Source organism: Bufo gargarizans, unplaced genomic scaffold (genome assembly GCF_014858855.1).
Source record: "Bufo gargarizans isolate SCDJY-AF-19 unplaced genomic scaffold, ASM1485885v1 original_scaffold_2143_pilon, whole genome shotgun sequence".
NCBI lineage: Eukaryota > Metazoa > Chordata > Amphibia > Anura > Bufonidae > Bufo > Bufo gargarizans.
The window spans coordinates 332216-345474 of NW_025334660.1; the positions used below are offsets into that span (position 1 = coordinate 332216).

At 47.9% G+C, this 13259-nt stretch overlaps 1 gene segment (V, D, J or C); it reads right to left on the bottom strand.

Annotated features, from left to right (window-relative positions):
* Positions 1 to 2633: 2633 nt before the first annotated feature.
* Positions 2634 to 3117, bottom strand: LOC122924005. The segment is given in 2 exon segments: positions 2634 to 2953; positions 3044 to 3117. Coding segments are annotated over 2 exon segments (366 nt in total).
* Positions 3118 to 13259: the final 10142 nt, after the last annotated feature.

Sequence of the window (13259 nt, forward strand, 5' to 3'; positions counted from 1 at the left end):
GCAAAAATTTGCAATGGAACCACCGCATGCCAAATTCTTGACCTTACACCCTTCCCTCCAGCCAGAGGTGCAACTTGACCTGCATGCACTCTCTATAATACTGGTGTCTTCATATTTGGCAACAAGGGTCTATGGGCCACCTCAGGCTCCTCGGCCCGGTAGCGAGTGCTACCTCTGCACCCCTTATAGCTATGCCCCTGCCTTAAGATCTGCTGATGGAGCTGTATGGGAAGTACCATGCTTTATACATAGGACATGTCCATAGATATTGACGAATATTGTCCGTAGAGTAACTTCATGGAGGACACGTGTATACCAGTAGACAATAGTACCTTCCTCCACAAGCTGCAGTCTCTGACATCAGTTCTCTGGTCCTGAATTCCAGCACAGTTTATATTGGACTGGGCGGCCACTGTTAGGTCTGTCTTGTTTACCAAGGATGAAGAACGCCTTTCATTACTACAGTGGCCTTGGCATCCAGCAGAAGATGGTCATCCAAAGCATCAAAGGCATAAATTACCCCCTGCCGAAGGAAGGGCCCAAGACCAAAAAGCAAACTAGTACATTTCTGTTGACGATCATCTCACATCCAATTTCAGCTTTAGCCTAGAAGCATAGGCCTACTGAATAAGGCTGGCCAGAGACAGGAGATGGTTGTCAACTGACAACTATATTTGGCTTGACCAAACAGGCATTTTATTTATATTGGGGGAGACCAAGGTAGGAAGATGCCTGAGCCCACTGGGCTTGGGAGATCTATCGTGATCCATGAAGACGAGGGTGACAGCCCTAAGGGGCACTTTCACCTGGAGGTGGCCCTGGTATGGAGAGAGCTGCATGACAGGTGCTATTCCAAGGAGGCCTTGCAGGAGTAAAGATTGCTTGTAGGTTCTATGAGATTACTGATGAAATATAGGGAGTTGGTCAGGGCCCAGTAGGTTAGGAGTAGTATTCATGGTGTAATGGGCGGTCAGTGGATAGACTGAGACATAGGTCTGGCATCTGAGGAACGCAATAGATAAGACAGGCAGCAGATGTTATAATGGATTGAATCTGTGTCAGTCTGCTCCTTGGTAGACCCCAGTAAAAATGTATTGCCACAGTCTAGGGTGGGATGTGATAAAAGCGTGGAGAAGCAGGCTGGTCCTCTGTGTGAGGACAAGATGGATGTGGCAGGTTGTGTCAAGTGAGAGGATTATAGGAAGGAAGACTACTTGTGTTCTTCACCCCCACAACTAAAACCACATAGTGGAGAACCAAGCCCCCTCCTTCCTACAAGGTAGCCATGGGACCTCCACAAAATGCTACCAGCCTGGCACATGGCAAATTGTACTGGCTATCTGACCAGGTTATCAGTCACTGCTAGTGGTCCAGGTTATCACATTGCACTAGTTATGTCAGCCCAGGTTATCACATTGTACTAGTTACATCAACACAGGTTATCACATTGCACTAGTTATGTCAACACAGTTTATCACATTGTACTAGTTATGTCGGCCCAGGTTATCAAATTGTACTAGTTACATCAACACAGTTTATCACATTGCACCTGGTTATCACACTGTATGAGTTATGTCAGCCCAGGTTTTCACGCACATCTAGTTAATGTGGTTACACCCCGACTGCTGGGAAGTGATATGGCTCCGGGTTATCAGATTTTGCAGGGTGGTATTTGCCGTTCACTTATTTGGGGCTGCATCACTTGTGCGTCACCATGTATCATAACATTAAGAGAAGGCAGTCCCATGCAAAAACTCAAACAACACAACACCACCTTGAGCTCTGCTACATCTGTATACACTGGTTATTAGCAGAATACAACACATCCCGGGATGATCTGCAGCATGTAGCTGATGGGGCAGTGCTGGTATTCTACGCCATGAATGTGGGCACCAGACACCACCAGTGCCCTGTTTACACCAGTCCCATTACCCACCGTCCGCCGCCATGACATACCATGCTTCCCACACACTGCCGCCTGCCTCCGGCTCCTCCTCACTCAGTCAGACCTCACTCAATGTCTGCCTCCACGGCTGCCCCCTCTGGCACATGAGCTGCCTACAGCCTGCGCTGCGCCGTGCGCACTGCGCCCTATTAGATCACAACTTAGTGGCCTGGATTTTGAATAGGAGGTGGTGGGGGGGCCCTGGCTCAGAGGCCCGGTCGCAATTGCGACCCCTGTAGCTACGCAACTGGATGTATGTGAAGGATGGCTGGGGTCTCGTGTAGGTCCCAGACCAGCCTTGAGTAATTTCCAGCACGCATTTATTCAATAGAAATAAATCCCAATATGGCGCCATTAAAAACTACAACTTGTCTTGCAAAAAAACAAGCCCTCATAAAGCTATAGAGACAAAAAAATAAAACGGTTATAGCTCTTGGAACGCGATGATGAAAAAAGGAATAAAAACGTTTGGTCAGTAAGGCCCAAAACAGGCTGGTCACTAAGGGGTTAATTATGCTTCAATGAGAACCATGATCCGCATATTTCAGTCTGCTTTCTTTTGTACAATATTTTTATATTTCTTGTGCATTGTTTTTTAACTGCAATATTATAGGGTTAGTGCTGCCACCTAGTGAGGACATGAGGAATCTTTCCATCAGTTTATGTCACACTCAGACATTGTCTTCTATCAGTGTGCTTCTCTAGCACAGTAATAGTTGGCAGTGTCCTCAGTCTTCACATTGTCCATTTGTAGATATACCATGTTATTACTGTTATCTCTGGAGATTGTGAATCGTCCTTTAACAGAATCATCATAGCCTGTGCTGCCCCCATCAGAGCTAATATATCCCACCCACTGTAATCCTCCGCCAGGAGTCTGTCTAACCCAGTGCATCCAGAAGCTGCTGAAGGTGAATGCAGACCCTTTACATGAGAGTTTATGGGAATTCCCAGACTTTATCACCACTGGGTCTGATGACTGGACAAGTTGTGCTTGAGACTGGACACCTGGAAAATACAGAGAATAAGGTCACATCCCTATAATCATCTCCTCATAGCGCTAGTAATATCTTTCTTCTAATGTACTAGTAATGTCACCTGACAAGCAGGCCAGTGATAGAAAGAGGAGCAGGAAGGTCTTCATGGCTGCTGGGTGACTTCTAGGAGGTGATGTGTGACCCATCAGCACTGGCTTATTATGTAGGAGATGTCACACAACAGGAGGTGACGTCACTGCATTTCCATATTGTCAGACATATATATAATGCTGCATCTATTATATATCGTATGTGTATGATGCTGTAGATGTAACTGGATGGTATATTTATTTATATTATAAAGTGAGCTAAACTTTTAGATACACTTTATTAAAACTGATTGTCCAAAAATAATATTAGTAATATACTTACATTTTTTTTTTTTACCTTTTCACGTGAAATCGGCACCTTTAGAATCGGTACTCCCATACACTGTTGGGTAATGAGGTATGGACTGCCTGCCTGTGGCCGTACTCTAAGCCCTTTACAGGCTGGAGCTCCATAGTAGAGATGGCCTTGCAGTTCGCCCGGCGGTTGTTTCGCGGCAAACTTTGCTCGTTCGCCAAACAGGCAAACATATGGCAATGTCCGCCGGCGCCATATTCTTTTGCATTGTGCAAAACATTGACCCAATACACATCCATCAGGTGGTACAGGACAGCCAATTGAGACGTTTCAGCACATGGACATACCCCCTACGTTATAAATAAACCTCATCTAGGCGCCATTTTACATTCAGTGTTTTGCCAGTGTAGGGAGAAGTTGCTGTGTGGAGCATTGACAGACTGTTAGGGACACCAAACTCTAGCTAATAGGGCCACAAAAATCCTTTTAAGGACTTGTATATGTGTGCTATCGATAGGTGTGACATACTGAGGGGTGTAATATACTTATAATATACTTTCTAACATAGAAGGCATATTATAGTGCATTTGTATTGTGCAGTAGTTGTGTGTGGTTCTGCTGCGATACTGCAGCTACACAGAGTGACAAGCGCTATACGAACAAATACTTTTTACTGGTGTGATATACCTCTTGCCCCCAAAAAAATCTGATTGAGGCAGGGGTGCGATATACCTATGATATACTTTCTATATAGTGCATTTGTATTGTGCAGTATTTGTGTGCAGTTCTGCTGAGATACCGCAGCTATATAAAGGGCCAATTCTATTGGAACAACGAATTTCAACTGGTGTCATATACCAGTTGCCCCCATAAAAAACATTTCGAGGCAGGGGTGTGATATACCTATAATATCATTTCTATTTAGTGCATATGCAGCATTTGTGTGCGGTTTTACTGAGATACCGCAGCAGGGGCAGACATACTGCCGGTGCAGCTGGTTAGCTGCACAGGAGCCCAGCAAGGGAGGGGGCCCATCCCAGTGCCAGCAGAGGCGTTTATTTTTTTATCTTATATTTTTCATTCCCTACCTCTGCCAACAGGGTAACCTGGTCACCTTGGTGTGGCGTTCGGGAGGGGGCGGAGTTTTGGGGGGGTGGGGGCCTTATTAGCACTTACTGCAAATCTGTTGCCGGTTAGTGTCTACTTTCCATAGCTGAAGGACCTTCGATGACATCACAGTCATGTGATCTTTTCAGCAGTGGAGGTGGAGGTAGGACCTGTGATGAGGTCACCGTCATGTGACCAGTGCATAAAGAGGCAGCGCTCAGCAGTGGAGACCTGTGATGCCATGGAATGAATGTGTTAGAGAAATGCTAGGAGATGTGGTTCTCCCCATTATACCTCCTCCCTGCTGAGTGGGAGGGAAATATGTTATTAAAATGGGACTGTATGTTAGAGGGGCTGAAGGGACGGGAGGGGTGTCAGTTACATAGGACTGTATTTTTATAGAAGACTATAAGAAAGATATGTTTTTTACATGGGACTATTTTATATAAGATTGGAGGGAGATGACTGTTGTTATTTCCATGGGACTGGATATTTTAGAAGACTGGAGGGTAAGGAGTGATATTATTTATATGGGATTATGTGTTGGAGGGGAGTGAAGGAAGAGATTTAAGTTATTTACATGGGACTGTATGTTATAGAGAACTGTAAGGAAGAAAAGTTATTTACATGGGACTGGAGGGAGAGGACTGCTGTTATTTACATGGGACTGCGTGGTATAGAAGACTGAAGGGAGAGGAGTGAAGTTATTTACATAGGATTGCATTGTATAGAAGACTGTAAGGAAGATAGGTTATTTACATGGGACTGTATCATATAGAAGACTGGTGGGAGCCAACTGTTGTTATTTACATGGGACTGCATGGTATAGAAGACTGGAGGGAGAGGACGGACATTATAATTTATGGGAGCACTACAGAGATGATTATAACTCCGCCTGGCAGTGAGCCCGGTGATGTCAGTAGCACTAATGGACATGCTTTAGCGCTGTCTTAGCCTGTAAAATGGCTAGGGCAACGCTAAAGCCACCACCAATCAGTGCCGGTTTGTGTTGGGCCCATGTTCATATATGCCTGCATTATTGAGAAAAAAAATGAATATTTGAATATATGCAAATGATCCTCTCGGAGCAATAGGGGCGTTACCATTACACCTAGAATCCCTGCTCTCTCTGCAACTGCCGCTCCCTGTCTACTTTGACAGGCCCTGGCAGTGAAAATGTCATCCCACCGGGCCATGTTAAAGTGCAGAGGGTGCGGCAGTTACAGAGAGAGTGGAGCCTCTAGGTGTAATGGTAATGCCCCCATTTGTATATAATAAAACATAATTTTTCTCAGCAATGCGGGCACATAAGAACATGGTACCAACACAGATGCCATTAGCTGCACAGCACACACGTAACAGGTCAGTCCTTTAATTGTCCAAGTGTACGAGGGAGTCCTGAGGGATAGCTGAAGGCCTAGGGAGCACTTTACCATTGGCTATGAATTTCATTGGGGGGAGAAAGCTGGCACTAAAGTTCCTAGGACAGCATCAAATCTAAATATTGACCTGGCTCCACAGCAGTAGCAGGATGTAGTGTCACACATCACAATGCTGGTCTGTGTAGGAGAAGGAGCGGTGCGGCCGGGAATCTGCTGCGCTCCTTCTTCTACACAGACCAGCAGAGCAATGTGTGACACTATATCCTGCTACTTCTGTGGAGCGCCAGCGGCTGAACTGTGATCATGAGGAACTAGGTGAGTATATTTTTTTAACTTCCTGTGAAGGGGGCACATATCTGGACATAACTACTATGTACTGGCACAAAGGGGGAATAATTACTATGTGGGGGCATTAAGGGTACTGGGTGTGTATAGTTATGCTTTGGATGGAGTTAGAGGCGTGACCTAGTATGAAAATAATATATATATACATATTGTAAACATATTCACAAGATGTTTATATTTGTATGTGTGGTTTGCGGGGGCAAGGTACATCATTTGCACAGGGGCCCTTTGCTGCCTGTGTCTGCCCTTGTACCGCAGCTATACAGAGGGACAAATGCTACTGGAACAACTAATTGCAACTGGTGTGATATACCTGTTGCCCCCCAAAATAATTGATTGAGACAGGACTGTTATATACCTATAATATACTTTCTATATAGTGCATTTGTATTGTGCAGCAGTTGTGTGCGGTTCTGCTGAGATTCCGCAGCTAGATAGAGGGACAAACATTATTGGAACAACTAATTGCAACTGGTGTGATATACCTGTTGCCCCCCCCAAAAAATGATTAAGGGGTTTGATATACCTGCTTCCAGCAAATACTGCTCTTCTATAGGGACTTTGTCACAGGGTCATTTTGAAAATGACAGGCAGAGGAAGAGACAGGCCAATCCGTAGGGGTGGTAGTGGTCGGGCAGGTGCACCAGGCCGGAGCATAAGTGGGAAGTTGGAGAGGGTGCGTGCGAGGGACACACCAGAGTCAGAGGACACACCAGAGTTGGTTGAGTGGCTCACTCAGCCTTCCGCTTCTGCACCCTCCTCACTCTCTGCTGTGTGCACCCCCAAAGACACCACCACCACGACCACTATAGCCCCTCCACTCGAGTCAGAGGAATTATTTTTCCATCCATTCTCAGACCTTACTGATACGCAGCCATTCTTGGCATCGGATGAGGAAAAAGAGGTATCAACGACCACCACCCAGCGGTCTGACGACAGTACCCATATCAGCCTAAGGAGGGTGGTCCTGGCTGTTGCTGCCTACTCCGAGATCTCTAATGTCAGTAGTGGTGAAGGTGACGATGATGATGTGTCGATGGACGTCACGTGGGTGCCCACAAGAGAGGAAAAGGAGGGCAGTTCAGAGGGAGAGACGGAGCAGCAGATAGGGAGGAGAAGTAGGAGAAGCAGTCAGAACTTGCAGAGCACAAGAGGCAAAAAGCAGACTGCAAATGTATCTGGAGCGAGCCATCCACCATGCATGGTCACATCTGGCACTCCCAGGACACCAGAACATGGCTCCGCAGTGTGGGCTTTTTTTAACGTGTCAGCTGCTGACAATAGTGTTGCCATCTGCAGCCTGTGCTATTAACGCATAGTCACGGTAAGCCCAACACTCACCTAGGGACGACGACTTAAGAAGGCAACTGGCCTCCCATCATCGAGCCCAGTGGTAGTGACACCGTCATAACCCACAAAGCCACACTCCCGGCGCTTCACGTCCTTCACGTTCTCCTACTCCTCTCTCCTCCCATTTGTCCTCCACTCCACTTTCCACCTTGCCGTTGTCGCGTTCATCTCGCAAAAGGCAGGCTTCCGTGGCCCAAATGTGCGAACGTAAAAAGTTACTGACACCTGATAACCCTCTTCCCAACGGCTGACCGCCCGCTTGTCGGAACTGCTAGCTCGCCAACTACTGCCATATAAACTGGTGGACTCAGAGGCCTTTAGAAAATTTGCAGCCATTGGCACACCGCACAGGAAGGTCCCCGGAAGGAAATATTTCTCCCAGAAGGGTATCCCAGAGCTATATGGCCATGTTCAGCGGCAAGTGAATGTATCAAGACACATCTGACCACAAACACGTGGTCTAGCAAACACGGGCAGGGAAGGTACATAACTTTTACTGCCCACTGGGTGAACCTTGTGACGGCTGTCAAGCATGCAACCCGTGGCTCCCGTGTAGATTTGGTCATACCGCCACGGATTACATGCAGGCCCGCCTCTTCTTCTCCTCCTCCTACTCCATCCTTCGTATCCTCCTCGGCTGACTCCTCCTTTTCCACCGCTACCGCCTCTTCCGCTGCACTCCCCAAGCTACCCAGAACCTATTCAACATGCCAGGTGAGATGTTGCCATGCTTTACTGCGGCTGTTGTGCCTGAAAGCCAAGAGCCACACGGGTCTTGCACTGCTTTCAGCTTTGTGGTCATAGGCCGATCAGTGGCTAACCCTGCAAAATTTGACAGCTGGTAAAGTGGTGTGCGACAACGGTGCCAATCTGCTGAGCCCGCTGAAACAGGGCAAAATGACACACGTGCCATGCATGGCACACATCCTGAACTTAGTCGTGCAGCGATTCGTTGCCAAATACCTCGGGGTCCAGGACGTCTTGCGGCAGGCCAGGAAAATCTTTTAGAAGATCTTACATGGCCATGGCTCACTTTGTGGGCGTTCAGAGGCAACACCACTTGCCTGTCAGACGTTTGATTTGTGACTGCCCGATACACTGGAACTCCACCTTTTAAATGCTTGATAGGCTTGTCCAGCAGAATCGTGCCGTTAACGACTACCTGTATGAACTCTGCGGCAGGACAGGTTCTGAGAGCTTGATTTTTATTCACCGTGTCAGTGGCTGCTCATGCGCTACGCATGCAGACTTGTGCAGCCATTTGATGAGATCACCAAACTGGTCAGTTGCAGCCAGGGCGCCATCAGTGACATTATATCTAAACGCCTTCTTTCTGGAGAGTGCATTGCGTTGTGTCATTGATCAAGCTGTCGAGGAGCAGGAAGATGAGGAAGTCGCAATGCTGAATGAATTCCCGGGGGGGCTACTCCATCTGAGACAAGTCAGCAGACGTCTGAAGAGGAGTCAGAGGAGGATGGTGCCTGGGGGGAGGAGGAGAAAGAAGAGCAGGCTTTAAACTTTTCTGGGATCCCTGGTGTTGTCCATGGATGGGGGGAGGAGACCAAGGACGACATTTTCCTTCGGGGGCGATGAACAGGAGCCGCTCCACCGCTTCCAATTTAGTGCAAATGGGGGCCTTCATGCTCCAGTGTTTGAAGAAGGACCCCCAAATAAAAAGCATAAAGGGCAAGGACCAGTACTGGGTGGCAACGTACTTAGACCCCTGGTACAAACACAAAATGGTGGACATGTTACCAGCATCACACAGGGCTGTCAGAATGCAGCTTTACCCCTATTAGGGATGAGCGAATAGACTACGGATTAAATATCAAAAACTTTGTTCTAATACTATACGGAGCAGGAGCTCCTTACAGTATTAGAATGTATTGGCTGCGATGAGCCAAAGTTATTGCTTCGTGAGACTTCGTGCAATAACTTCATAAATTAATTTGTACTGTAAAAAAACTTTTTCTGAACTCAGGTTCGGTTCCAAGGTACCACTTCAAAAGATGTATGTACCACAAAAATGGTACCAATAAAAACAACAGTTTTTCACGCAAAAAAAAACAAGCCCTCATATAGCTCTGCAGATCAAAAAAAAAAGTTATGGCTTATGTGGTATCATGTATTGCAATACTTTTTCTTGGTATTGAAACCGAATCAAAATTTTGGTATCATGACAAATCTAGTCCTCACGCACAGTGGCCCCTCTAGGGTTTAGAGAAATTAACTGCAAATGTTTGTGCCAAAACGGCTCTACAATTCTGTCATAAAATTCTGTCTCAAAATAGAGGCAGAGAAAAGTGTCATGAGATTTATCATGTCTGTGCATGAGATTTATCATCCAGCCTGAGCCCCTGTGACAAATCTGGTGCAGGTTTAAGCATCCTGTCTTGTATTAACATGCGACTTTTCACACAATTTTTTATTTTTTTTGGAGTGTCTGTCATAGGCTGTGTTTGTTTTAAAGAAAAATATTGCATGCCAGATCATTATGTACCAGCAGCACCGAGGGGTTCATGCAGCCACTTGGTCAGGGAAGCGGCTGCTTCGGGGCCCGGGCTGACAAGGGGCCCGGTGCCTGGCAGCCTGACACCAAGTGTCTTGATTATCTAATGCAGTTTTTCGTGCCAGCACAGTCATTTCCACACAATCTCCTGCACAGCCCGAAGCCTGACTCCGCCCACTCATGTGACTGATCATGTGCTCCTGACATCATGAAAGGTCCTTTTGCCCACTAGGAATTATCATCTCCTGAGGTAAGACATGTGAATGGAGCATTTCTAGGTGCATGTTTTGGCTGTATTCTGCCCCCTGCCCTGTACTGTACCCCCTATACTGCACTGTGTATACCCCCTGCCCTGTACTGTACCCCATATGCTGTATTTTGCCCCCTGCCCTGTACTGTGCCCCCATGCTGTATTCTGCCCCCTGGCTTATGCTGCACTGTGTGTGTGTGTGTGGCTCCTGACCTATACTGGGCCCCTTATGCTGCAATGTGTGTGCCCCCTGCCATGTACTGTACCCCCTATAATGCACTGTGCCCCCTATGCTGCACTGTGTGTGCCCCCTGCCATGTACTGTACCCCCTATAATGCACTGTGCCCCCTATGCTGCAATGTGTGTGCCCCCTGCCTAGTACTGTACCCCCTATAATGCACTGTTCCCCCTATGCTGAACTGTGTGTGCCCCCTGCCCTGTATTGTGCCCGCTATGCTGTACTGTCCCCCCTGCCCTTTAGTGTGCCCCCTATGCTGCATTGTACCCCCTATGCTGCACTGTGCGTCCCCCCCCTTGCCCTGTACTTTACCCCTATACTATACTGTGCCCTGTACATTGCAGCCTCTCTTCTCTGTCTCTAGTGCTTGCCACTTGGCACTATCATGGCACACTAAGGCCGGTTTCACATCACGTTTTGCCATTCGCCTAATGCCGGAGTAGGCAACCTACGGCACTCCAGCTGTTGTGAAACTACAACTCCCAGCATGCATTATTGCGCTGCTCTTTTCTTAACTCCCATAGAAATTAATGGAACATGCTGGGAATTGTGGTTTCGCAAAAGCTGGAGTGCCGAAGGTTGCTGACCCCTGGTAATGTATACATCAAATGTATATGTTAACAGGTGACTCAGACTGACACCATCCCAAAAAATGATACGTTAATGTATAAGGTAACGGCGCAGGCTCGTGACGTCAGTGAGTGAGCACCGCCCACACTACCTGTTACTGGAGCTGAGTGTCTAAGTCAAGATAGTAATGAGATGAGCGCTGATTTAAAGTTCAGTTATTGCAGGATACGGATAACTGAGGGGATGATCTGTGGGGTTGCCCAGATGGCTAGGCCCTTCACAGTAGTTATTAACCCCTTTCAGCAGTCCTCCATTCACTGAAGGGGGGACTGCTGAAAGGGGTTAATAACTACTGTGAAGGGAGAACTTCTGAAAAGGGTTAATAACTACTGTGAAGGGAGGTCTGCTGAAAGGGGTTAATAACTATTGTGAAGGCCCATGGGGGTGTGGCTTCATGGAGTGGGGGCGTGGCTTCACGGGGCGTTATACAATGGGCTTGTGCCTCGGATGTTTTCAGACCCTAGCAACGCCCCTGCACCAGGGAATTTCTCTGTAGCACAGGGATCAGCAAACTCCAGCTGTTCAGAAACTACAACTCCCAGAATGCTTAATTCACTTCTATGGGAGTTAGAAGAGCAGCCGAGCATGTTTTCATGCTGGAAGCAGTGGCGTAACTACCGGGGAAGCAGGGGAAGCAGCTGCTTCGGGGCCCGGCGCCCCAAGCAGCGTGTGTGACAGTTTATTTTCAAGTTAGATAAATATCGTGTTCAGGGCCCCTTCACAGCCGCTAGAGTGATCTAATTTTACTGTCTGCTAAAAGTCTCCTGGTCTGGGATTCGAACCCACAACCTCCAATCTATAAGTGAATCAGTGGCAAAGCATTTACCCTCACAGCCATAAAGGCTGCATTACAACTGACTGTAAAAAAAAAAAAAAATACATCTATACACATGACAGCTGCCCAAACACACCTAGCACTGCTATATCTGTATATGACAGCTGTCCCTGCACATTCAGCTCTGCTACATCTCTATATATGAACAGCTGCCATGTGTATAGATGTACACTTAGCCAGCTATAACAGTAGAAGTCTCATATTTTTTCACTCAGCCTCAAGGCAGCTCTTATGGTCTAGTGGATAGCTGCTCTGCCTCTGAAGCAGAAGGTCCTGGGTTCGAATCCCAGCAGACTCTTTTCTGAAATACAAGCACTGACTCCATATAAGGGCATACAGGGCGGGACAGAATACAAGGCGGGACACAGGAAGAGGCTGCATCGCATCGCTGACATGGAGGTAAGTAGAAGTGTTTATTTTTATTTTTTTAATACCCGACTGTTACTGCCATGGGGGAGCGGAAGGCACCTGATACTGGCACATGGGGGGAGGGGGGTTGGCACCTGATACTGGCACCTGGGGGGGGGGGGGGGGGTTGGCACCTGATACTGGCACATGGGAGTGGGGTTGGCACCTGATACTGGCATGGGGGGGGAGGGAGAGAGGCACCTGATACTGGCATTGGGGGGGGGGGGGAGGGAGAGAGGCACTTGATACTGGCACTTTTTTTGTGGTGGTGGTGGGGGGGGGGGGGAGATGGCACTATGATACTGGGACATAAGGGGGGGGGGGAGGCACCTGATACTGGCACCTGGAGGGGAGAGGGGGGGTTGGCACTTGATACTGGCACATGGGGGGGGGGCACCTGATACTGGCACATAGGGAGGGGGGAGGGAGAGAGGCACTTGATATTGGCACTTTTTAGTGGGGGGGGGGGGAGATGGCACTATGATACTGGGACATGGGGAGGAGAGAGGCACTTGATACTGGCACATGGGGGGTGGGAAGGAGAGAGGCACTTGATACTGGCACATGGGGGGAGATGGCACTATGATACTGGGACATGTGGGGGGGGAGAGGCACTTGATACTGGCACATGATAGGGGCACTTACTGGCACATTATTGGGGGGCATTATGGGGGACACTAGGCCGGCAGCCTATCAGAGGCCGGACACTGAGCGGCATCTACTGGGGCACTATATATGGGGCATTTTATACTGGTACATTTTGGGGGGGCACTAGCAGGAAGGGGGGAGAGGAGCACTATGGGGGAAGTTACTGGGGGCACTATATAGGGGTATTTTATACTGGCACATTTTTTGGGGCACTATAGGGACATTAGCT